The sequence below is a fragment of the Artibeus jamaicensis genome, unplaced genomic scaffold (genome assembly GCF_021234435.1).
Source record: "Artibeus jamaicensis isolate MK-2021 breed Jamaican fruit bat unplaced genomic scaffold, CSHL_Jam_final contig_76, whole genome shotgun sequence".
In the NCBI taxonomy this organism is placed as follows: domain Eukaryota; kingdom Metazoa; phylum Chordata; class Mammalia; order Chiroptera; family Phyllostomidae; genus Artibeus; species Artibeus jamaicensis.
Genome location: NW_026521954.1, coordinates 14,502,111 through 14,530,054, shown reverse-complemented (window position 1 = coordinate 14,530,054; position 27,944 = coordinate 14,502,111). Strand labels below are relative to the sequence as shown.

Below are 27,944 nucleotides of genomic sequence, written 5' to 3'. Positions count from 1 at the left end.
CAGAGAAATCCTACCTTGTTAGAAATATATATATATATATATATATATATATATATATATATATATATATATATAGAGAGAGAGAGAGAGAGAGAGAGAGAGAGAGAGAGAGAGAGACAACCAAGTAGGTCACAAAAAGCCACATGAAATTTTGGTATGAACAGGAAGATGCTGCTTCTCTCTCCTACTTTACAACAGAGAGATGAAAAAAATTGGCATTTTTCCCTAAAATGAAATATGTCATGCCACTCTGGCCACTCTTATTATGCATAACTAATTTTCCCTTAATGAGGAAAGAAAAGAAACAAAGAGGCAAAGTGGTTTGCCTTTGGAAATCCATCCCAGAAAAGTTCATGAAGATGGGGAAATGCAAACACAAAGAGAAAAGAAACATTGAGTCTCAAAAAAGTTTCTCCTTAGTGGCAGCTTACTGCACATCTACCCTTCTTTGCTAATAGATAATAAGGAGGTGACATAGTATTGAATGAATCATCTGTGCCACTGAGGCAGACTCTTCTTTTTTCATGGACAAATGTGACTTTTACTCAACATGTGGTCAGTCTTTTCTTCTCTCTCTTTTTTTCTTGTTTTATTTCCTTCTGCACTGCCAATATATACATACTGATTTCGACCACTACCTTCTATTACCATTACAACAAATGTAAACTAATGCCCAGCAAAGGAATTACAAGTTCTCAAATATTTCTCATAGGAAGTTAAGATGCTTAAAGAAATGATGAGGAATAATCTCTTTGCCAAGTAAGTAACTGTCAAATATTCCTAATAACAGAGCCTTTACATTGGGGGAAATAACATCAACATCCTAAAGACCTAGCTCCATAAATCTTTTCATGATACCCCAAAATAAGGTAATTTTTACTGTTCCAATAAGTTACTGCCAGGCTCAGTCACTTGATACTTATTACATACAGTTATATGGCTCCATTTGTTCATTAGATTGCATGTATGAGTGAGATCATAGGGTATTTGTCTTTCTCTGACTGGCTTATTTCACTTAGCATAATGTTCTCCAGGTCCATCCACACTGTCACGACAGGTAAAGTTTTCTTCTCTTTTATAGCTGGGTAGTATTCCATTGTTTAAATGTGCATAGAGCAAAAAGAAAAAAGGACTCATGGACATGGACAACAGGGCGGTGATTGATGTGTGGGAGGGTATATAAGGGGACAAAATGGTAATGGAAAAAATACAATAAAGATTAAAATTTTAAAAATTAGATATAGGTTATATGGTCTTGCTTATCTTTTTTGAATGTGAATTATATCTTGTCTCTTCAAGTAGATCACACATGCTTAGTGGGATATTGTTTGGTCTTATTTTTGCAAAAATTTATACTCATTTTTATTTTTCAAGATCCTCCTTCATTCATTGATATCACATTTCGGTGGCCAAAGGACCCCTTAGGAAGCTGGTTAAACATTTTTTAAATTATTTATTTCTTGATCTATCTATCTATTTATATATTTTTAGAGGCGGGGAGAGAGGGAGAAGAGAGGGAGAGAAACGGAACATCAGTCTGTTGCCTCTCGTCCAAGCCCTGACTGGGGACAGAACCTACAACCCAGGTATGTGCCCCACCCAGGAATGGAACTGGCAACCTTTCACTTTGACAGACCTCATTCCAACCAACTGAGCCACACCAGTCAGGGCTGGTTAAGCATCTTTAATAAGGTGATTCACAGAGCTCCTGTGAAAAGCCACTGTCCTACAGATCCCATGTGGCACATTGCCTTTTACTCAGGTATATGTATTTTGACAGACATTCTAGACTTATGAAAAGAAACCCTAAACTTCAGAAACACCAAATTAGGCCACTATTAAAGAGAGACTAGTTCTATAAATAACTTAGCTATCTAGGGATTTTAAATATAGAAATTCTTTTTAGTCTTGAACATGTGAAACCCTTGTCCTAGTACCTAAGCTCATTATCACTTAAATAACTGATTCTCAAGTTGCTCTTGGGACTGACGGCACCTCGATTGTGGTTTCTTTGAGTTAAAAACAGAGACTTTCACCTCCTTCACATATTGGGCAGACTGCAGCAACTGAACAGTCACTGCACTCCTACTATGTGCCTAATGCCACCCACGCCAGCAGCTAGTGTTTCAGGGATTCAGCCCCAGGGAATTCACAGTTCTTTTTAAATGAAGAGATAAGCCTTTAACATTTTAAGTAAGTATATTTTCTTACACATATGCTTAAGATGTACAGATGCTCTCAGAGATAACCAAATATACCCTGGGAGTGAAATTATCAAGGCAATAAATTTCTGTCGGCACTACTTGTTAAAACAATCAAGAATTCTTGCTTAGCCAATGGAAATTACTTTAGGATTACTGAGTAGGTGGGTCTGGGGAAATAATTCAGATAATTCTCTAAACTTTTTTACTGTTTACTGAAACATCTTTAATCAGACAGTACCTTCAAGCAAGACTGAGAAATCTCAAGAATCGCAAGCCCTCGAACCACCAGTGCCTAATTGAAAATCTTTTTCCAGAGATAGTTGAGACCCCAAGCAAAACAGCAATGTAAGAAGTGTTTTTTTTTTTCTTTTAACACTGTCAAACTTTTAAGAGCTGCCCACGGGACGGGGACCCCTTGCTGCACCCAAACTAATTGGATTTCTCTAACCCCGTCTCCCCTACCCAGATTTCTTCCCCCTGCGGTTGGAGAACAGTCAATACCAATTCCTTAATGCTGCTACCTTTGCTCATCCTCCCACTAATCGCCAGGCCCTCAATTCCATCCCACAAGCCTGAACCAACAGTGCTAATGCCGCCCATCACCTCCGGATTATTTCCTGTGTGTTGATTTTCTGGGGAATGTGTACATTTTGGTGTTGACAGTACAAGGTATATTCCATGCTCTCTCTTGAACTTAGCAGGTTTTGACAGATTTATGGGAGGACAGATGGCCATTACAGGCTGAAGGCTGACAAGAGGCAGTTCAGAGCATTGTTAACACACTTGCACAAACTCTCAGCAGTGCAGCTCTGTGCAGAATGTAATTCAGACTATAGCTTTTTTATTGCTGCCTATTTTCTTTTGTCAAAAGAGCCTGCTGTGCAGAGCAACAAATGGCTGCTATTACCCAGAATGTAATGGGTGTCAGACAAATCACGTAACACAAACAATCAAGAGTATGTAGGTCATATTTCAACAGAGCACAACCTTAGCAATATTTATGATTACTGCATTGAAATGTGCTCTATAATAAACAAGTACCTCTACATCACTCACACTTATGCACTTCTGCACAGCAAATCTGGGAGAAGTGGTACACACTCTACAGTCATCTTTTTAAACAGCCCTTTTATTTTTTAAAAAAAAGTCAGAGACAAGTTTTGTTGTGTTTTGGTTTTCATTATGTGTGTGCTATAAAGCGATTTTCTTGGAAGAGTTCTCTCTGGGGTTTTCTTTGTTTAATTGGAAGGCTCTGGTAAATGCTGGGTCCTCTGCTCTGTCTTCTGTGCTCCACTATCCACCCAATGACTTCAGGAGGATCTCTGCTCTAATAGTTTATAACATTTTACAGAACCTCCTGCTAAATCTGTGACTTGCTTTGGAGTTTACTTGACAGTGAGATTTTTCTTCTGCCGCATGCCAATTCAAGATGTTGCTTAAGGAAAAACGAGAAGATGAGTTTATAATATGTTTAAAAACTCACCAGCAAAGGAAGACTGGGCCAAGAGAAGGGTGTGACTTGTCCTAATCACGATTTTTGGCCTCAAGAACTTGAAGGAGGTGTCAAGAGGGTATAGGAAGGGCTGATACTCAGCATGAGCTGCTATACCAGTTACTAGAATATTTCGTGGACCAAAGCTCTTCCGGTGCCCTCAGCCCACCCCCAGCTTCCCCAGGACTCATAGCGGCTCCACGGAGCCAGTAACCAAAGTGTTAACAGTTGTCACGGAGGGGCCTCCCACACCCAGCTGTGGCCCAGACAGCCTCTGCTTCTGTCACTTTTTAAGTATTTCTCTGTCACCCTTGATTACAAGGAACAAACTGGCCTTGCAGAAAAGCTTCAGAACATTCCTATGACATGTGACTCATTCCCCAACTCTCGCTCCAGGAAGATGAAGATCTTATCAATTGACCCTCGTACACTCTCACGCAGAGCTGGGGCTGGAGCAAGCTGAGGGCGAGCAGGACCTGGCAGTACCACCAGCTACCTCCAAAGCCTCCCAAGCTCGTACTGGGGGAACGGGGGGAATTGCTTTGTTATTCTTGGCTTGAAAAAAAATACCATTTTTTGAAAAACAGTACCATTTCCAGAGAAGAAAACTGAGGTACAAAGGAATTATCTTTCCCCATGTCGGGTCAAGAAGAATGAGACTACCAAGAGAAAAATGAAGGATATGTTTGAAGTGTGGAAGCAATCCCTGCCAGTGAGAGGTGTCAGACACTGCACAACACTGTAAAGAGCATTTGCTGGGTGTCTCCTCAGATTCTTCAGGCACAAGAACGGGTTATATGACCTGTCAAAATCACTTTCCAGTTCTCTGCCGCTGGGATTTTCCTTTTAAAACTACTGACTACCGCTCATATTTTGCTTTGTTCTATTGCCCCAAAGAGAAGGCACATGCAAAAGAAGTATATACCAAAAGGGCAGAACAAATGTATCCTGTTTGTCAATATTCCATAGAGCACAATGAACTTTTAAATAAGAAGTCCAAGAAAGAAAACATAAAACTCTACATAAAGAAGATTGAAAAGTTAAAAATTGATTGGTTAGTGAGTGTTTTTTTTAAATACATGTTTATTGAAGTGCACTTCCCCATTTATAAATCAAGGGAAACCATTAGGTGACAAATAAATAACATAAAATCACATGTCCACCATCATCACAGCCCTGACGAGGGGGAAATATATCAGTGCTATATTGCTGAGACCTAGCATGTCACAGTGATGGGATCGTTGATTATTCTGCTTTTCTCATTTCCCTAAAATTAGTTATATTGCTTTTTATCGCTTTTGGATTGCTAACAATAAAAATAATTTACATATCCATAGCCATATATACATGCATATACATAGCCATGAAATTTTGGATCAGTCACTGGTCCCTAACCAAATGTCTTCATGTCTTATGGTTAAAACCATCATCTTGTTCAGCTGACATTGCTTTGCCATCCCCATTTGAGAAACAAAAAGTCTAGCGCTCCGAAAATCTCCATATGCAATAGATTTGAACGCCTTCTGCCAAAAGAGCATTCTCTTTCCTCTCATGTTGCTTTACTAACAGCTATTTTGAAATCAAATTAGTTTTTACACCTGTAAAAGAGAAGTGGTTTTTTTTTACCAGCCAGAATGAACTAGTTTGGGACGATCACAAAAGTCAGAGCAGCTGGCAATACCTAATAAAGCAAACTTCCTATCTCATCCCTCCTGTCTCCCAGAGATGCTGCAGATGGGACAGAGGGATTATTCAGGAGGTCTTAGAATTTTGTTGACTCTTTATATTTCCACTTCGATGTTTGGAACATTTCACAAACATGTGAGAGTAAAGAAAAACAAGACCCCAGAAAGGCTTGGGCAACAGCTTGATGCAATTCTTCCGCCACAACCAAACAGATTAAGTGTGTGTAGATCAAGGATCAACAAATCAACAACGTGAACACTGTTCCTACCCTGTCCACCACTGCCCTGCTGCATGTGTGGCAGACATCACTAATCGATCATGACATTCCTACTGAGCACAGACCTGGCCTTCAGAATTCTTCTCAACACAATGCTCCTGGCAGCCAATACCAGTCAATGACACTCCGCAAGTGGAATGAACCTGTTTAACATAACAGATGTCTACTACTACCTTTAAAATTCAGGCTTCAGGAAAGAAACAAAATGTTTAGCCAGACAGACCTGCTTTGAACCCAGGGTTCACCACAGAGCTAAAATCAACATACAACTTTTTCTTCAACAATTGAATGGGCAGGGCGTCAAAAAGGTGAGGTGCTCTTAGGAAGTGCCCAACCTCCAGAATTTATAGTAATGGCAGATGTAGTAGCTGCTGTCGAGAGAATATCAAAGAGGAGATTTTTCTACCCTTATTTGGTAAATCTTACACCCACACCCAAAAGAGGGTATGTTCAATTCATGGAGAATTCAGGGGACTTTGCCACAAAAAAAGGAAAAAAAATAGATAATTTCATGTATGAGAGTGCCAGAGAGGAGATAACATTAATTTAATGAAAGGAAGCAGGTAAAGATAATCAAAAGCTGAGAAGATGAACTACGAGATACAATGACCTTAGTAGATAAAGTTAACATAGAATTAGTAGTTAAATAGCTAATATTTATTAAACACATATATGCTGATACTGGACTAAGACGTTTTCATGTTTTACCTCATTTAACCCTCATGGTGACTCAATAAAATGTAGCTATGGTTATTATTTTCATCTGATGCCTAAGGATCCTGAGTCTTACAGAAGTTCATTAAGTTGGCCAAAAGCCAGACAGCTAGGTAGGGTTAGATCAGAACTTGAACTTAGATTAGTCCAGTATCCCAGCCAAGGTTCCTCATAACTTCACTAAGCTATGTTGTGTTTAAAATTCATAATAAATTACTTTTATTTGGAGTGTCGCTGCTTATAAAGTGTATTGGTTCAGGTTAAACCACACGAAATTGCCATTTTTGTGTGTCAAAAATGGCTGAATACTGTTGATTTTATGTTTCAACCTATAATTTAGTCTTTTGAGTCAAACAGTAATTTCATTTGGGAATCGTAAATAGGGTTTTAAAACTGAGGACTCTGAGACCCAGAGAAGATTAAGGATACTGAAAAAGAGTCCTAGAAATAAAGAGACAAAGGAGGGAAAGTATCTGCGTTATCTTGCATAGTTCTCTACTGATTTCACTGCCCACGCCAAATTCCTTCTTACCTAAACTTCTCTTTGATTTCCTGCTTCCTTGTTTCTGCTCCAGCAATATCTTCTCCCCTTTCCACCCGTACACTTTAAAATCTGATGCACATATTTTTCTCCCCTAAGGCTCCCCAGCTTAACCCGTGGAGAACCCAATTTCTTCTAAATACTTTCCCATGGATCACCCCACTCACTCACTCACTGCATAATGGTATTTGTCTTAATGCTTCTGTCAGTCCTGAACTGTCTTCATATTTTTTTTCAATCTTCTGCAGTCATTGTGTAGAACTTGCCTTGTTACAGGGTTCCTTTTGATAACTTCTTTCCTCCCTTTGGTGATTCTCTGAGGCATGATTAGTGTCTACTACACAACAAATTTTACTCAAGATTTCCAGAGGAAATGGAGATCCTAAACATCACACATTTCAAACCCTTATAATACTTCTACAAAAAAAGGCAAAATAAAACTCTCTTTCACCCTGCTCCTCCTCCAGGTACCACTGTCCAGGCAGGTTCCAAACTTCTCCCAGCTTTCTGGAGCATCCTCCAAGTTTCTCCTCGTCCCCTGCTTTCCAACAGCTTCAAATTCCTTCTCTTCTTCCATGCAGTTGGGCCCTGCCTCAGCTTCTCTAATTTGCACCTTCACACTTACAACCAACAAACTCCAAACCAGCCTCTGTGCCACCTTTCTTATGAGGTAACCAAATGTTACACACAATAAGTAATATTTTCCCTTCGTACTTCTTATACATGTGTTCTTTTCTCCCAACAGCCTACAAGATCCCATATTAAACACGGTATCATTTACTTAGCAGCTACTATAGGCCAAGTAGTATGCTCCATGAATTAATCTCTATGTCTGACTCTTGCTGCACTTTATCCAGCAAGACCTAGCATTTTGCAAGAACAGGTAATATGAAAAATGTGTTGTTAAACTGTTTTCCATTGTACCAAATAATCTTTTAAAGCACCAAGAAAAAAGGATTTAAACTAGTAAGGTGAATTCTGGTTCTCTGACAGAAATAAATCCATTGTACATATTTTTAAAGATTATAAGTATTTTAAAAAGTATTTTCTGTAAATCCCTACTTGCCTTTTAATAGTGTAGGTCACTACTTATCAAAATTATAACTAAATTATTTAAAATTATGTATTAACAATAAAAGAAATATTAAAACTTCTGGCAAAAATATATCAAAGTAAGTTTTTTTATAACAACATAATGTCATTAATAAAAGACATGCAATTTAAATGATGTGCTCATACATATAAATTAACAAAACATTTTAAAAATGAAGACACCCAATGGTAGCAAGGATGAAATAAAGCAAGTATATCCACAGAGTACTAATAGGACTATAAATGGAAACCCCCCTTTTGTAAAGCAGTATAGCAACATATATCACAAAGCCCCCAAGATATTCACAGCCTTATACTCAGTATGAATAACTACTAGAAATTTATTTTGAGAAAAATAATAAAAAATTTTATGAATGAAGATTTCCCCTGCAATGCTATTTCAAATTGGTAACAACCTAAATGTATAAGAGTAGGAGTATGAATAAGTAAATTTAGAAATACCCACTCAAATGAAGGTTACACAGTATTCTAAAAGCTTAATAATAAAGGGTCATGATAATACAAAAGTCCTTTTTAAAATGTAATGGAAAAATCTGGATGTAAAATTACATATACATGTACAAAATAATCACAAATATATTAAAATATCCATAGAAAACAATGGTATCTTAGAAAATGGTATCTTTGCATCTTAGAACTCTGAATAATTTCTCTACCAGCCTATATTACTGATATTTTCATAGTAAACTTCATTATTTATAATCAGAGAGCAATAAAAAGTGTTTCTTTAAGACAAAGCTTAGTTTTACCATAACCACGGAAGCTTTCTCAGTCCTCTCTTAACTGATTAATACAACAAGTTACTGACTAATACAACAAGTAACTGACAAGTACAACATTCTGAACATTCCTAGTTAACACATTCCTTTCAGTTAACTTGTTTCTCTAAGTCACCGTAGGGCATTTTCCCAAACCAGTCAATGTCCACTACACTGATGACTAAAATTATGTAAGAGAATAAAATATTATGTAAATTAATACAAAATATCAGTAAGAAAAGTGTTGTTTCAATAAAAGGACCCAATGAAGACTAAAAGAAGGGTTGCCAATTTAGCTGCAGATGGGTGCTATGGAAAACGCTGAGAAGACATGGGAATTACGGTATCATTTCTACAAAAGTCATAAAACTCTAGAATGTTCCTTCACTCACACAACCACACAAATGCCTAAGACTTTTTTTTCAAAGAGTGAAAAACAAAAAGTGGGATCATCTATGATGCGGTCAGTGAGGTTTGTGCCCAAAAAGATGAATAAATCCCAGTCAGCACATTTAAGCTCAAAGTAAAGATCTGTCTTTTACCAAAAGTGTTATTTTTTTATGTATATTTCTTTTAAGCAAAAGTAAAATGACAAAACAGTGTATACTTTAATCAACTGTTTAGATAAACCGACCAAATACTCATTCTCATTGGTCAGATGTGAAGATCTCTACTGCATATAATATATAATATATACCCACAAGTAACTTATGATCATATATATAAATGATAATTTATTTAAACTATGTATATGCTTATAAGCAGATATATATGTGTGTATGCATATATGCATATAAAGATATAAGGGTATATATGTGTGTATATGTCTACATACACACACATATAAAACATATATAAATACCATGAAATTGACTACTCTACTGCTTTACCAAATCATGCAATCACGCAATAGACCTTTCATAAGAAGGTAATTTAGCAAACTCAAAGTGTGAAATTAAACAGCAACAATGGCCACGGTGTGTGTAGGCACCACAGTTCTGGTTCAAAGCATCTCATTTAACTTACTGTTCCTTTACCCTTATCAGCAATGGCCAGAGCCAAGGAACTTCTTGTTCAGACATCCTAAGATTCACTTTCTGGTGGGGTTCAAGGACCTAAACTTAAAGCACTTGTGCAAAGACACCATTTATAACCAACTCAGAAGCCGGCTTTAGAACTCTGCTTTGGTACGTTTCTCAGAGGTCAGTCCAAGTTTTTAGGGCTCCTTCCTCTTCAGTATGTGAAGTCAAGACTGGCTAAATGAGTTCAGAAGTCCAAATGGTGGAGAAAATAGCTCTTCTTTAAAATACATATAAGAACGTTTTGTATTGGTGAATGGGCATATTTTCATTTTTCTCCTTGGCTGAAAAGATATTAAAATGGTAACATACAGAGGAGAGCATTACACTGTTAGGTACACCGAACAGTGAGAAAACATTCCAAGTGAAGCATCAGGAGGAGTAAACCTGGCTACAAACCATTTCTCCTGCCTTTCTAGCTCTTGATCATGGGCAAGTTACTCAAATCTCTGAACCATATTTCCTCATCTTAAGAATGAGAAAACTACCACCATCCTTATGAGGTTTTGTGAAATTAGCCAAAAGCCCACGCACATGCCTGGCACACTTATTGAGTGAGAGATCAGTAAATGTTTGTTTCTCTACCTCCTCAAGTTTTGCTGTCTTAATCTAAAATAGGGTTATCCGAGGATCTATAACAGTAACATATACACGGTGGGGCAAAGGTAGGTTTACAGTTGTTTGTCTGAAAAATAATACAATAATGAATAGATAATACAAAAATAGACTCTGTTTCACATTCTCGCAGCCGTAAACCTACTTTTGCTCTATTTTGTGCACGTCAGAGACTCTGCCTCAAGTCCAACCCATAATGTTTTCTCCTTAAAAAAAATAAACAACTAGAAATACAAATAGATAACTTCATATCCAAATGTTGTTTGTTCTCTATTAATCTCATTAATCACATAAGGGAAACACTCTCCTATGTAATATATGTTTTATACACACACATCCACACAATTTCCAGTGAAATATAAGGCTCACCTGCAGTTCCAGAGAGTTCCACACTTAAGGTTCGTTCAATAGTCTTGTTCTCAAATGGGGAACCCTTGGGGTCACTGGAAGATATGGCACATTTATAAAAACAAACTGAAATGGAGTTGCTGTAGCCAAATGTATTAGAACCCCCTTCCCTTTCTGAAAATGGTTACGTTTCTTAATACTTACTTTGGTGACTCTGGGGTCAGAGGAAGCGATAAAGTTGTTGGTTTGGCTAAAGGAAAAAAAAGGAAACTAATTATGAGATATTGAGCGTTTTTTTTAGATTTGTTTTCTTTCTATAACAGTCATGTTGGAAACTGGAAAATGGAAAACAAAATTAAGGAAATCTCTAAATATTGGCTCAAAGTCAGACAACAGTCCATTATGCTAAAGAAAAATTCCACACAATATTTGCATCAGGAAACTATTGTTCAAAATGCCAACAAAAATAGAAATTAAAAAAAAATGTAGCCTCCTTGTTAAGGATACAACATTTGTATCATACCATCAGAGAGAAATAATGTTTTCTACTTTAATTTGGAATACAGTACATGGCTTGTTTAGATAAGAAAAGAGCAGAGTAACTACAAGACAACAGAACGTTATGAATATTCAGTTGATTTTTCCCCTAAAATGCATAATTTTATATCCAGCCTGAGACTAGGTATCTGTACAAGGCCAAAGCTCACACAATAACCATTACACTCACTGAAAATTAATTGTGAGGTATGGCGAGTTGTATACATTGACCCAGGCAGTTGGAAAAGGGTTCAGATCCCCAAATTGAACAGACGAGTAAAGACGAGGGATTGGCAGTAGCCACATTTTACTTGTATTATGTTTCTCTGAGAGACCCATGGATTTTCAAAGAGAGCTCATCTACTTCCTTTTACGCTTCCTAAATTTCACCTCCTACAGAAGGCACTTCCCAATTATGAAGGGTGAAGTAAGACTCTTCTTCTTACTCCAAAATTTCTATTGCTTCTCTTCAGCGGTATTGTATTTTCAACAGAAGGAGAAGAAAACATGACGAAATGTGCCCTTGGGATACATATCTATATATTATGTATATATGCTTATCTACGAAGATACATTTATACATATGTCAATTTTTTCCTTAGTAAAATAACTGCTTTCCAAAGGTCAAGAGATAGTCCTTTATGCAATGAAAACCATGGAACTGAAATCAAAAAAAGTCTTTAAAATAAACTTCTTTATTTTATGGGTGAAAACCCTAAAAAAATCTTTTGAAATGCTAAATGATATTGCCAGAGCCATAAAACTAGTCACTGGCAGAGTTTGTCCAGAATGCTTTCTTTCTCCTAATTATCAAAGGAACTGCAACCAACTGATACTACAGTAAATGAATCAACCCCAGTAATTAAGGTCTTTTGAAATGTAAAAATATTATTTACATCCAAATTAAGCTGAAATTAGGTACTTTACTTGGATAAATAGTATTTACATATTTAGTTTGTAGTCTTAGATTTAGTTTTTAAACAATGGAATGTTTTATCATCTCTCCAATGTGCATTCAGAAATTCAGAGCTCATGCTGTCTTCTATAAATTAGAAACATTGATTGATTGGCTTTTTCATATATACAGATAAATAAACTCATTTTACATTAATTTCTTACTATGTCTGTTATAATGAGCCTTTCAAAAAGAGCACCTTATGAAAAAATGTTACCTAATTTTATAGTACTCAACTAATAATTAAGATAATGTATACAGGTTCTATAGAAATGTCACCAGATACGAACCATGTACTATCTCACAACATAAATGTACATTGAATATCAGTCACTAGAATTCCAGTTTTCAAGGTGTACAGTAGGCTGTCTGGAGTGCTCAAAGGAAGACTCCCCAAATTCTGATATTTGGGTACAGGTAAGGCCAAAGGCAATGGAAAAAGAGGGATTGGTAGTAGCCATATTTAACGGGATCAAAGGTAAACAGGAAATGAGGGCCATAAGAAGGGCATAACTCAACCATGCATAGATTCTAATCCTTCAACCTGCCCAGGCTCATGAAAGCCACCACTAAAGGAGCATTGGTTTGGGTCGCTCTGAGTTTACTCCACACTGTTACCAGAGACTCTATGATCCTCTGAGGGCAGGAAGTCGTCTTTTTTCGGTAGATCATGATATTTTTGATGAATGAATACATTAGCAAATGAATGAATAAGTAAGTGGGACAACAAGCTGTGCCAAAGACCAGACCATTATCCAAGGGACTTAAAAGAACTTGACCCCATAATGTTACAAAAAGCACATAGGCAGTTCATGACAAAAAAATTATAACAGGTTAAGAAAGGTGACCTCAGTCAATCCTCTCAATTATCATCTCCAATAATTGACACAGTTTTTATTTTCAAATTTTGAATAATAATTTAAATAATCCTTGAAGCTGAGCATTTATTTCTTGTTGGCTGTTAACAGCCAGTCATGTTTATTTTCCTTTAGGCCTTTAATAACTACAAGAATATATATATATTTGTCAAAGGGCTTACTCCGAGGTAAGTTTTTATGCTGCACCACACATACAACATATACCTTTAAAAGAATCAGCATGTCTCCTCTTCTAAAGAATATTCCTTCCAATTGAATTCCTCATGGCCATCATTTGTAACAGTTTACATTAATATTTCGTGGTAAGCAAGTTTAAAAATTAAAAAAAAAAAGAACCTCAAAATCCAAAAGGACCAATTAAAGTTTTTTAAAAAATCTTTATAAAGGCCGCTGGGCTGGGTTCACTGACTACAAGGCTTTGAGGGGCTCACTTCACATTCAGCTCCAGAAAATGACCCGTGACCAGCAGGAGGGGAAGAGTGAGCCCAGCGGGCTTCCCTTCACCTGGGCCTTCCACAGCCAGGAGTCCCACCCCCACCTTGCCATCCCCCACCCCTGCCCCCCGGCATGGCTGGTTCTGCTCTAGAGAAAACTCTTCCAGAGAGTGAGTGAGAAGCCAATCAGAGCCTAACAAGCTAAGAGAATTTGTCTCCTTTTGATACATACGTTTCTATTTCCCTGAACTGACAGAAAGGAACAGGTAACCTAACTGGGAGCCAATTTAAAACATGAAAGAAAAGCTCCAGAAAATGCTGGGTTTATGGCGAGGTGGGGATGAGAGGGGAAGAGTCACAACACTGGGAAAGAAAACGTTGTTGAAAAGCAGCAGCAACAGCATACCTTTGCAAAATAATCATGGCTCAAAACATGGATGAGGGGCTACCGCTCTGCAGCTGGACGGGGAAGTTGGGAAAAACAAAAGGAAAAGAAGGTGGGTGTTTATAAATGCTTTATTAGAATAGGCCTACTTCCATTACAGGGGTAAAGGTCAAGTGCACTTGGAAACTGGAATATTTTAAAGCAACAGTAACTTTCAGTAAGTTCTTTTTAGGCCTCTAAAACTAGACTATTTTGAAAGAAGGAGCCAAAAGGGAAGAAAATTATCTTTCTGCCAAGAGAGGTTTTCCCCAAATCACCCGATCTGCCTCAGAAGTGCCAGCCTTCTAGTGACATAGAGGGATAATAAAAGATCAACTTAGATGTTTCATTTAATTCAGGCAGTGTTTTTTAAGATAGACCACAAATTTAAAACATTCTAGGAATTCCCAAATTCTTATTTACAAAATAAAATCTATGAGCCTAACAACTACTCTTTTAAAAAGGGGGGGGAGGAATGCACTTAATCACAAGACGCTGTATATTTGCTATCTACAGTTCCTTAACGTATATACACAGCACATCAACAACGCCTTATTTGTTCCATTATTGAAAGGGGGGAAAAACAAAAGCTGTGTAATGAATTGCCTAGCCCAGCTTGCTGAGAACTTCAGTTTTCTCAGCATTTTGGAGTTCACGTGAAATGCTCTCTGGGCTACAATGCTCCCTACTTTGTCACCCCCTCTCCATCCCGCTGACATTTCAGGTACCATTTGGTGATTGTGAATCGGGCTGCATATCAGCTAAATAGGATATGTTCAACCTGTGTCCAAGGAAGGATTTTTTTCCCCCATCTATAATGAAGTGCTGAATTCTCTTTCCAGAGAGACACCATGGGAAAGGAAGCCCGAAGTCTGGGCATCTTCAGCCCCGGTACCTGCGGCTTTTGCCTTTGGTCCCCAGCCTACCTTGTAAATGCTGCGACTGTGGTTGTGTGTGGGACTTCTTTTTGGAGGTGCATTTGTCTCTGCTGCTGTTCCTGGTCTCTGCGGGTTTGGTGTGAGGAGGGTCATCGTTTGTGGTCAGATACTTGAGAAGCTCTGAGCAGGGACGTCTCTGTGGCTTCTGTTGTTGACAAATGCTCTTCGCTTTATTGCTCCATGAATTCTCGGTCTTAAAAACAAGGCGTAGAGAAGGCTAAAATTAGTGAACCGAGCCTTAGCAGAATGGATATAGGTTTTCTGAAGAGATGAGATTTTCAATGAAGTGTTCAGTCTAAGTGTACTGGATCTATGAGCTGTGAATAATTGTTTGCAGAACAAGGGAAGAAAATTACATTTAAAATTCCTAAATGACATTTATGCAGCTTTTTATTTCATTTCTCCTACATTTCAATGTTCTTACTCAGCAACATGTAACTAACAAGACCCTATAGCGCCTTTACTGTGAATAAAAAAAAAATAAGCTGGTTTAAACCTTAATTTGCTACTGATTGCTAGAGCCCAGTATTCACAATTCTCTTAAGTACCCCTTAACGCTCCCTTTTCACTCAGAGTGAATGGCAAGACAAACATTGTTTAATACAGCCCGCTAACCGAATTATGTCATTGCCAGCATTCCATCCAATTAATGGCAGAGATAGATCTTTCACGGTGATTCTGGAGCAATCTTTCTCAGGTTAGACAGCTGGCAAAATGGCAATCCTGCATCTTAAAGTCACTTATAGATAATACCAGCCTATCAGCCAATTAAAGCCTAGCCCGCATTGCTGCACGTATTCACAAAGTGGGCAAGGAGTAACAGACGGTGGACCCTCCATTCCAATTGTCCAAAGACAAATGAACTCTCCCTAGTTTAAATGAGTGAGCGTGCAGCTTTTGAAAACTCATTTCAAAATCGGTTTTACCATCCTGAAGCAGCTGCAGGATCCCAGCAGAATGAACACATACAAATAAAACTACAATTTGTTTGATAGCTTCAAGCAAAAACCCTTTGTTACCTCCCCTCCTGTGTTAAGAAGTTTACTTTTGTACCTTAACGACTGCAGGGTTTGTTCTGATCCTGTGATTATGGTTTGCATGGTTCTGGGCACTGAGACCACTGCATTCATTATAACTTAGCTGAGTGTTGGCTGGTGCCAGTAAGAGCTTCTTGAGCTAGAAGAATATCAGAGAAGGGGAAAGCAAGAAAATTATAAGTCATCTAAGAATTCGAATGAGTTATTAATATTTTAACCTTAAAATTAATTAATTTTTACTATAAAAAGTAATTCTATTACTCTTTAATTACATCACCCCTTACCACAAAAGCACTAACAAAAATTTCTTTTTAATAAGTAAAAAAAAACTTTGGCATCACACCACCAACTGTAAAGGATTTCCTTTTCCTACAGTCAAGACTTAGTATTACTACCTAAATTTTTCTTTTACATAAAAAAGGCAAAAGGATCTTCCTAAAAGGACTTCCAAATCATGACTAGGTGAGAAAAACTGCCTTGCTCAATGAGGACTTGGGGAGTGGAGATGGAATATATAGACATTTTCCCCTGAATAATCCAAATTTACCAAGTGGCAATAAAGAAAAGATCCTGTGGTGTTTTGAATCAAGTTGCAGAGTCAAGTACACCACTTCACTGATTCAAAGGACATTTGGATAAAAGAGGGGCTATCACTGAAGAAGATGTGTGAGTAGCCAGAGACTGGAGATGTGGATTTTGGTCCAGGCAAAGCATTGACTGTCTCTTGACCTCTGCTCCTTTGGTTGAGTTGAGGGCCTTCCAGGACCTCCCTGCTTGGACTCCGTAGCATGACTCTAGGTCAACCACGCCTCCCGGCTGAACCCATTGTGTGAATGAAAATCATCTGGTATCAATGCTAAAAAATGGAGTCCTAGACAGCAAAGACAACTATACTGAAAATTGGAGAAATTAGGAAATACATAACAATCACTTATGAGATATTTTCTCCCAGACTAGAATTCTCAGAAGGCAAGAGATTCAAATAGGATCTCCATCTGTTTACACAGAGTGCTTTTAACATTTAAAAATTTAGAAATGAGAAGAAATAACCTCTAAATGGCATGTCAAAGCACATTAGTAAAGTTTGGAAGATGGTATTCTGTAATTTACATAGTATGTTCTCATATCAGATTTACAGCAAATGACAAATGGTTACCACAGATGAGAAGGTAAATCCGTGTCTCAGAACTAATAAAATTCTGGTCAAGCACTGCACTGAAAAGAAAATTCACCCTTCATTCCCAACAAATTTACTCTTCATTCCTTACCAAAATTTTTGTAACTTTGGTTGCAAATGTGCTATTGTTTTTCAATCTTCGTAAGAATTATGGATGCAAATCCTTAAAATATCACAAACCCTTGATATACCTTCTATTTTTAGAATTTTATACATAAGAATAGAACTACAAATATGTCAATTATAATACAATTTATGATAGTAAAAAGTGGGGGGGAAAGACTAAATATCTAAACCATAGGGATTGCTTAATAAATCAGGATATCTTCAAATAATAAAATACTATACAACCATTAAAAATAATGAGCACATTTAAAACTCACAAACTTATTGATGATATATCTTAACAAAAGAGGAGATTGCAATAATTTGCATATTACAAGTTATTAGAAATTATAGATGAATTTTTAGTCTAATTTTTTTGGTTGTTCACATTTACTAAATTTCTACTATGAACATAAATAATACTAAGAAGTAAACACACACTCATAGGCGCAATAATTCTAAAAATGCAGTAAGATCACAGGAAGACTCTATTATCAATCATAGTAAACACAGAATTGCAGAATATGCAACTCCGAGGGTGCTGGGGGATTCTTTCGGCATCAGTCCCAATTAAAAATCCAGACCTTATTGTTCCTACATCATACCCATGCAGCGGGTAGCCAGAGGCAACTCCAATTCCTGTTAAACAGTAGGAAGGGTTCTTACTAGAGACGGCTCTTCGGCCTCCTGAGGCGGAGGGGTGCCGTCAGGCATGGAGGAAGGACTAGCCTCATTCTCAGTGGTCACATCTCCATCTGTCAGTGCATCAAATGAGGGCAATCCGTCTTCATCCACAGGGAGGCTGTCCAGTGTCTCTGTGAGGACTGCTAGCAAGTTCGCCTCATTTTCTTCATCTATCTTCTGCAAAAACAGAAAGACAGAAGATGTGAGTGGACATTGGGAGATGGGTAACGCTATTAATAGCGTAGATTGAACATGTTTAGCCAAATGAGTAAACGATACATGAAATTTGAATGTTCATGCCAGAACGCAAAGATCGTGTCTTCCTCAAACTCCTAATTCAGTTTTGGTCTGAAACACACAATTAATTAGTACCTCTACTGTACCAATTTCTGATTGTCCAGCTGTCCAACTTAGCAATGTATTATGTCAGTGCCTAATGTGGCTGTATACAATTGTGTCTTGTCCACGGTCATTTTCCACATGTCTGTGTCTTAACTTCCCTAACTACTAGATGATTTAGAGTTGCAGGACCCAAGAGAATTTTAACCACCATCCACTTCACCTTCACATATGCATTTCAATCTCGACAGCCTACCTGCCAAAATGCATAGAATGCTATAAACATCACCAGAAACCAAAACTACACCAGGAGAAACCATACACTTTGATGATTTCAATCACAGTGTCATCACTGAACCCTTCATATTTTACATATTTTTTCCCCTAACGTCTTTCCCAACTTTGGTTGTACATCTATCACTGTATCCTGGACATTTCTACCTGAGAATAGCTCCCTCATCTCCAGAACCCAAACTTACGACCTTTCATGGCAAAATTACTGTTTCTCTTGACTTCTCACGTTTGGGGAACAATTCTTCAGACCTAAACGCTGGAACTACCTTGAGTCCTCTCTCTCTGTCCCATCACTAAATACATTCTTACTTTGTAACATCTCTTGAAGGCATTCATTTCTTGAGGCCAGGGGTACAATTCTCAGGCAAACTCACTTCTAATGGGGGCTCCTCCAAACAGACTCTAACTCATCTTCCCACATCCATTCCCACCAACACACCCTTGGAAAGGTCATGTTCACTTATTCACTGCACAAATATTTTCGAACACCTCATCTATGTCAAGACCATGTTAGATGTTGAAGGTACAAAAAGAAACAAGGTAAAACTCAGACCTTCTACTACAATGGAAGGGAAGAACCTGTAAACAGCAGTGTATTATAAAAAATAATATCAAGTTCAGTACTTTCAAGATTTCCCAAACTGGAACATGTGCACCATTTTTATAGGGCAATGTGCCATATTCATGCACCTAGGCAACCAACACCGGGCACAGAGTATGGGTGTAGTTACTGATTACTTGCTGAATAAATAATTCATTGGTCTGTATTTATGGCATAGAATATATGTTGTGTATATTACTTTTCCCCTTCTTTCAGCACTTCACATTGTTTGTCCAATTTGAACTTTTTAAGAAATTTCAGTATGCTATGACCCTAACAATAGCTAAACTGTCTCAAATAGGTTCCATTACAAAATGCAGCAAAGCTGCTGACATCTAAAGAAGCCAGTGGGGCCCAAACTTCCTTTCTCTCCAGCACTGAACTCCAGTTAATTGACCTGACAAAATTACAAGAATCACAAACTAAGACAGCTAATCAGAAAATCAAAATGTATTACTAGAGAAATTAGGCCTTTATCAGGTGTACATTCTATTTTTACATTAAAAATTGTTTTTCCTCATTACTGATGAGCATCCAGACTTTTTTTTTTTTTTTAATTCAAGAGGCTAATAAGAGCTTTTTGCTATTCACAGAAGACTCCACTGGGCATTTTTCTGCATTTGCATATGGCTTCTCCCTCATGCCGCTGGACTGGACTTGATGTTCTGACTGGGGTGACAACTCTGTGATTAAGACTCTAATGCACAAGGTGAAGCCCAGTCAGAAGGGATATAATGTTCGCTTCAAAATGGTTCCTCATCCTTCCATAAACTGACCATTTCCTTAAAATCCAAATTGCTTAATTCAATAGTAAAACCTCACTGAACACCCTTCTTCTTCCCTCAGTTTTTTTGGACAATGTAATTTTAATAATAAAGACACTGAAATGACACTTCCTTATTTTCTAGCCAGAATTGTGATTTGGTAACCAAAGATTCCAATCTTCTTTTTTTTTTTTTTTTAAAGATTTTATTTATTTATCTTTAGAGGGGATAGGAAGGAGAGAGGGAGAGAACTGGCCTGCAACCCAGGCATGTGCCCTGACTGGGAATCGAACCATGGTTGCTTGGTTCCCAGGCCCGCGCTCAATCCACTGAGCCACACCAGCCAGGGCTCCAATCTTCTTTTTATTTTAATTTAAATTTCACCTCATACCAAAAATATCAAACCAGGTTATTAAACTGTCCTAAATAAAAATCATAATTCAATTAAATATATAATATTTTAAATATCCCTAAGTCATGAAATTTACATTAATGTAAATATCTCCATACTATCTAATTAAGATAATTTTGAAAATGTCTCAGACACACACATAAACATGCACACTTTCAGTCAATTGGACATTTTTTTCCTAAGTACCCCAATTTTATAACAGTTTATTTCAAGTTTAAAATTGTTCAAGAAAAAATAGTCAAGAATATTTACTAGAAGATGAGCAATTTTGTTTACCCTAATTTAAATGTTGTGTTTGCTTTTCTGCAATATTACAAGTCTCTATTTGCTTTCAATCACATAATACAATAGCGCCTTAGTTTTATCCCTGGTGTAAACAAACCACAATAATTCCAGTCAAGTCAAAATGACAAAGAACACTTATATTAACTAGTTTTTTCCAATTTTGTTAATAAGCCAGGGTGAATGTAAACCAAATACAACGGCAGAGACACTGGAGCTTGATAATGTTATAATTAATTTATGACATCTGATGAAACCACCAACTATTTTAATTCTCCTCTCCACTGGAAACATGAGGAGGAGGAGAGTGTTGTGGGATGGAAGATTAGAATCGTGTGCATCTTGGGGTATGTCCGTAGAGGGGCTGGTATTCGACTAGTGTGGATCAGTAGGGCTTTAATCACTGTTTACAGTCAGGGTCCATCAGAAGTAGTTTAAACCTTCTCATTATCAGCCCTATATGTGGATGACTTTAAGAGGTGCTCCAAGGCCTATTACTTTAGGACAGTTGTTCTTGAACCAAAGAAGAAAAGAATGTTATTATTTCAAATTCTCTGTTTTCTTTAACTATAAAAGAATGGGGTTGGGTGGCGGTGGAAAGTCTGATCTATATGTGGAAAGTCTGATCTATATCAAGCATACTTTTCTGTGGAAGCCCAACAGATATTCCTACATCTAAACTTAAGTGGACACGGCTTCTAACCATGGTAATTTTGAATAGTTCACATGAGTTTCAACAAACACCCCCAAGAAGGCAATGGATGTGACAAAAAGAACTCTGTTAAACAATTAATGTCACTTTCCATTATTGCTTTGGTCCCAATTTACAAAGCAAATAAATCAAAATTATTGCAGATGAAGCCCACTGGCCTAGGAATATATGTCTGTTCACAAGCGACAGGTCATAGAAACACATTACTCAGTAAAACGACATTGCAAGATAACCTTTCAAGAAAGCCTCAGCTCCGCTATTGCTTTCTAGATACTGAACATGACTGTTGTAACAAAAAATATACTTATTGGCCTCAAATAAGTTTTTAAACAGAAAAGCAGCGAGGTGAGAAGGAGAGAGCAGGTCACCGGTTGGGAGGGATATGTAGCTACACAGACTGAGCTCGGTTCTGCAGCTGGCCAACTGGCATCTCCGCCATTGAGCTAGGGGACATCCAGCAGCATATCCCATGGTGGGGGCCAGCCTCAGGCTCTCCTCACACAATGCTAGTAAGCTGTTGTTCTTCCAGCCCAAGGAAAGCTATGTGTGACTGTAACTGTTCATTCTCTAAGGGCTCTCTAAGAATAAAGAAAGCACATCGACGAAAACTTACTCAAGGTATAAAGAATTTCCAATGATATGCGTACATGAACATGAACAACCCAGATTTAGAATGTGCAGTAACTCCAAAGCAATGCCATATCCTTAGTAAATGAGAGTTCAGAACAGTCAACGAAATCCAAAGGTTCGTGACTGCTCTTTGGGACTGCTGGGTCCCTATGTGGCCTTTTCAGAGTGTGCTATAATCCCAAAGGCACAATTAACAGAAGGTACATTCTGCCCCTTCCAATGCCCAGAGTCACCTCAAAATTGAAATTTTGGTTACAGGCTCTCTTCCTTTGTGAGCAATTGGCAAAAGGATCTTCCAACTGGTTACACATCCCCCAGCAGACAGTGCATTTGACTCATCCAACTGCACACAAAGAGTGAATAAATCCACTAAATTAAGGAGGAGGTGAGGGACTTTGAAATGCTAACCAACACCTAAGGGAGAAACCCAGAGTGAAAACGACATGTGGTATCCCCGAGATTTCTAAATGCAGGCCATTATGTAAGGACCATGCCCTGCTCATGATAGTAATTTTTTCCACCTCTTGTAGAATTGCAATTACACTCTGTGTCCCTAGATTCTCACACTCGCTTGATCTCTGTTTGATAAAAATAGTTTAATAGCCATTTAATCACAGCTTCATTATCTTAGCTCTCTTAATGCGAATTAGGCCAGGAGAATTCTTGCTTCCTCATTATTCAAATCATCAATAAGAAGGAAACAGGGGGGTCTTCTTACCACTCATTAATCAGTTTCAGTATCTTAGGTACTGTTTACTTAGGGATCAATCTGTGCGAGAGGTCACTTAACCTCTCTGAGCCTCTATTTTTTTTCTATATAAAATTTCAGGTTATTATCTGCCTCATTCCTAGTACAGAATTTTTCTGCACTCAGGATTAATCGGCAGATAAAAAGAGTGGATAAAGGTCTACGAATTCTTGAAGAAGGTGCTCAATAAACATTTCCAGTGCACATGTCCATCCTCTTGATTACCAACTCGAATTTCATTCTTTGAGCCAGTCTAACACCAACTTTTAGCCCAGGGCCAGCTTCCTCCCAAATACCCAGCATGCCTTGGGCTTCCTTCTTGCCCCATCCAGCTGATTTGGAAGCAGCTAATGAAGACAAAATTAACTCCTACTTTAAGTGAGGCCTAATTAAGAAGGGAAATCTGCTACAGTAACATCTGGTAATGTATTCTGATGCCAAATACAAGTGACATTTTTGGATTATCCACTGTTTTGGATTATTTGTTCCACTAGATCCCACCAGGAGTTGAAATAAATAAATGAGAAAGCAACTTTTATGATAGATTCAGGGGTTCAAATAAGAAATACAATTAATAATAGGAGTCCCTTTCCTGAATGTCCATACATAAAATTCTGTACTCAGTTTCATGCACAAAAAGCCAAAAAATTTTTGCATGTATAAATTTTGGTTTTGATATACATAGTGTGATTCAAGATTTGCAAGAAGCTGAATTTATAATAAAGAAAGAAATTTTCCTGCCCTGGCTGGTGTACTCAATCAGTGGATTGAGTATGGGCCTGCCAACCAAAAGATCGCGGTTTGATTCCCTGTCAGGGCACATGCCTGGGTTGCAGGCCAGTTCCCAGAAGGGGCCAGTTTCCAGCAGGGGATGTACCAGAAGCAACCATATGATATTTCTCTCCCTCTCTCCTTCCCTTCCCTTCTAAAGATAAGTAAATAAAATAAAATAAAAAGATTTAGTACTTTGGTCCCTGGCTGGTGTAGCTCAGTGGATTGAGCGTGGGCCTGTGAACCAGACAATCGAGGTTCAATTCCTAGTCAGGGCACATGCCTGGGTTGCAGGCCAGTTCCCAGCAGCGGATGCACGAAAGGCAACGATGCATTGATGTTTCTCTCCCTCTCTCCTTCCCTTCCCCTCTAAAGATAAATAAAATAAATCTTTAAAAAAAAAGTGACCAGAGGGAAGGGAATTTAAGGGGGGAAAAAGGGGAGGGATTTGGAGGAACAAATACGAAGGACACAGGGATGAGAACTAAGGGGGGTGGAAATGGGAGGGAGGTGGGGAGCACAGGGTGAGGGGTGGGGCTGGGATGGGAGAAATAGACAAAAAACTGTACTTAAAAAATAACTAAATAAAATTATTTTAAAAAAGAGATTTAGTACTTTGGCCACAGACTATTAAAAGAAAGAAAAAGAAAGAAAGAAAGAAAGAAAGAAAGAAAGAAAGAAAGAAAGAAAGAAAGAAAGAAAGAAAGAAAGAAAGAAAGAAAGAAAGAAAGAAAGAAAGAAAGGAAGGAAGGAAGGAAGGAAGGAAGGAAGGAAGGAAGGAAGGAAGGAAGGAAGGAAGGAAGAAAGAAGAAAATTTTCCTGAAATGAAATAAAAAATCAAAATTTAGACTAGACCACTGAAATAGAATTTGAGGTTTTCAGCTTAACAATATTTTAAGCAGGACAGACACCGTGCCACTGATTGTTTCTTGCCATGTCCACTCTGGCCTGGGCCTTTGCAGAAAAAGCTGTTAAATACTTTGAATACCCACTTTCAAACAACTCTCCCTCTCCTTTTCCTTTTTTTTCTCTCTCCCCTTGAATGCTCTGTAACCCACTGTGGTTTCTCTTGCTTCTCTTCCACCCAGGCAAGGTCTCCCAAGGCATCTGCCCACCTCCTCACACCCCAAAAGAAAATGGGCAGACCCCCCACAGAACGCTGCTACTAAGTTGCTATTTGTGCTCATTCAATAGGAAAAGTTCCTAAAGTAACCCACGAGCTTTTTATTTACCATTAGGGAGTAAAGGGTTTTGAATAGGGGGTACACACCTGAAGTTAGGTAAAAAATGACTCAAGAAATCTGAAGCACAGCTGTGCAACAGAAACACAATCAAGATAATAAAGCTAAAGCCCACCTCACATTCCATCATACATGTCTTATAAAAATAGTTTTATATCTTCTTATTTCTAATAAATGCCCAAAGAGTTAGCTTATTCCCCCATTTTACTCCCAGGAGAGTTAAGTAAAGCACTTTATGTGACAAGTATTTGCCTGGGGGATATCGAAGTCATTGGAATTTTGCAGTTTTACAGATTTAGTGTCTAGTAGAAAGAATACAGAACTTAATTTCACTCTCTGGGTAACTCCCCATGGACATATAGGCTACTTAAAATATTATATATGTAAATGTATCTATACACAACATACTGTGTCCTTCCAACACACATAAGTTTGCACCTCAAGTGCACATATTTAGAATCCATGCAAATGTATTTTAATTTTTTAAGTGTAGTCTCACATAGTCAACTGTAGTTGACTGCATAAGTGTAAAATAAGCACAGGGGTTCTTCCTTCAATTTATCTACTCTGAGGAGACCAATGATGACACATGCAACATAATTCCCACAAAAATAAAAAAGGTAAGAATCAACTGGAAATAAATATAAGCAAGACTGAGAAATTCTCTCCATAGATATACTTAGACCTATGGAAGCCCATATAATTCCTGTTAATATGTATGCTCCTTTTTAAGTATGTAGAAATGTATGCTCACATCTGTACTAGGTTCCATTCTAAATTATTAGCTTATGTTACACACTCATGAGAAAAAAGCATGTACTGAACATGTAAGTTTCAGTACTCTGAAGTTACATGAGCTAGAAGTATAAAAGCAGAGGTTTAAGAGAAAGACCTAAGAAAATCAGGGTTAATACACTCAAAATGAGCCACTGCAGGGAGAAAAAAAAGGGAGAGAGAGATGTCTCGTGTCTGTTTCTCAAAACAGTCCCTCAAGTTTAAACTAAGATACCAGCACTATGCAAAGAACCCCAGACCAGAAGTCAGAATTGCTGCTGGTTCCACGTGCACCAGTAGCGAGCTGCACGGCCTCAGATGGAATAGCTCAACTCTGCACTGTGCAGACCAGAACGACACTCCTATAGATTCCTACCTAGATTTCCTGATTTCACCTTTATTATTTGCTACCCCATCTCAACATAGAACACCCTATGATTCTGATCAAACCTGTGCCATATCTTGGTCTTCTTTTGACCAAATTTAGCTTCCCACATGTCTAAGAGTAAAAGCCAAAATTCTAAGAGTGATCTACTAGACTAGGATCACCGTATAAAATCTCATCCAAGCTGGAACACTCCTAAGAGTGGCGGCAGGGGGTACTACAGATAAGCCACCACTCAGGGGTTAATCCAGGCTATAACAGGCTAACTGAGATGTATGGTTGGTTACCCTATACTAAGACCCACATCATCGCACCCTGTCAACACCTTCATTCATCCATCCAATCCTTTCCAATCAATCACTCTGACCTCTTCATGAGTGCACAAAAATGTAAGGCATTCTCCTGACAAAAATGTCAGGCGTTCTCCTGCATTCTCCTACCCCAAGGTCTTTGCACCTGTTGTTTCCCCTTACCAGAAGGTTCTTCTGCCAGATGGCCACATGGCCTGCCCCTCTATCCCCTCATTGACTCAAATGTCATGGTCTCAGTGGGACCTTCCCAACTATTCCAGGCACATTCTATCTTCTGTCCTGGTTTATTTTTCCCTTTGACACTTATTTCAGTTACTCAATACACATTTGTGCCTGATCTATCTAAAATAGAAGTCCTGTAACACCTGTCTGACCACTATTAAGACACTTGGAATATAGTAGATGCTTAATAAAAACAAAGAAGGATAATAACTAAAAAGTCTAATCAGTCCTAAGAATCTAACGTGACTTTGTTTTTCTTTTGTTGTTGTTGTTGCTGTTTGCCTTGTACATCCCACCTCTTTCCAACTCCAGAAGATTTATTTTCTGAATAATGTTAACCTTAAGCTATGACTTAAAATTACCTCGCATTCATTATAATACAGAAGCTGATGGGTCAGGCAAGCAGCCAATATATTTTTAGTCAGAAAGAAGTAAATATGAACAGCAACAACTACAGTGGAGCTAATTCTGAAATTCGTCCCAGAGCGCTGAATCTGTAAGTCAATGAAATGTCCACCTTTTATAAAGGGAGGGGTTGTGATGCATCTTGTAAGTATGGAGATTCCTTCACAGCAATTCTGCTGTCTGGGAGGGCACTCAAAAGCATCATCAAGCACTTAATTTGCAAATATCTCAAAAGAGCCGAGACGATTTATGAAAAGAAAATCGTGCCAGACTAACTTACTCTCTCTGTCCATGCATCAGGCTCCCTAATCAAGAGAAAACAATTGGTGTAATTTATCTGGACTCAGGTGAGCTTCTTCATTCCATACTGTGTAACACACTCATCTACACGCTGCAAATATATAACAGTCTTAGCCAGAAGTTTTTTCAAACTGTGTTCCATGGAACCCAAAACAGCCACCTAGTTACAGTAAGAATTGACTATAAATATTGTAGAATATAATATATATTCTCCACTTACATAACTAAACTCACACACCAACAAAATGAGTTTGTGTTTAGAAAGCAATGTACATGTTCAAATGTGTTATCTTACAAACACATTACAGCCACCACTGCATTAAGAACAAAGGGGAAACAGTTTAAAACCTAGAGTCACCATAGTTTGTTGATCAGTAAACTATGGTACATTTACACAATGGAATTCTATGTAGAAGGAAGGAAGGAAGGAAAAAAGAAAGGAAGGAAGGAAGGAAGGAAGGAAGGAAGGAAGGAAGGAAGGAAGGAAGGAAGGAAGGAAAGAAGGGAGGGAGGGAGGGAGGGAGGGAGGGAGGGAGGAGGAGGAAGGAAGGGAGGGAGGGAGGGAAGGAAAGGAAGGAAGGAAGGAAGGAAGGAAGGAAGGAAGGAAGGAAGGAAGGAAGGAAGGAAGGAAGGAAGGAAGAAAGGAAGAAAGAAAGAAAGAAAGAAAAAGAAAGAAAGAAGCAGCTCCTACCCTTTGCGACAGCATGGATGGAACTGGAGCATTATGCTGAGTGCAATATAAGCCAGGTGGTGAAAG

The 27,944-nt window shown here is 38.1% G+C and overlaps 1 protein-coding gene across 3 annotated transcripts in view; it reads right to left on the bottom strand.

Moving 5' to 3' along the window:
• Nucleotides 1-27,944, bottom strand: part of PPARGC1A (PPARG coactivator 1 alpha) — a 111,886-nt gene that overhangs the window by 22,518 nt on the left and 61,424 nt on the right. For all 3 annotated transcript variants that reach the window (XM_053672319.1, XM_053672318.1, XM_053672320.1), the window contains exons 3-7: nucleotides 17,979-18,173; nucleotides 16,047-16,169; nucleotides 14,982-15,186; nucleotides 11,032-11,077; nucleotides 10,849-10,922 (exon numbers count right to left, since the gene is read on the bottom strand). In XM_053672319.1, the coding sequence (XP_053528294.1) occupies nucleotides 10,849-10,922; nucleotides 11,032-11,077; nucleotides 14,982-15,186; nucleotides 16,047-16,169; nucleotides 17,979-18,173 (643 nt within the window). The remainder of the gene's footprint in view (nucleotides 1-10,848; nucleotides 10,923-11,031; nucleotides 11,078-14,981; nucleotides 15,187-16,046; nucleotides 16,170-17,978; nucleotides 18,174-27,944) is intronic.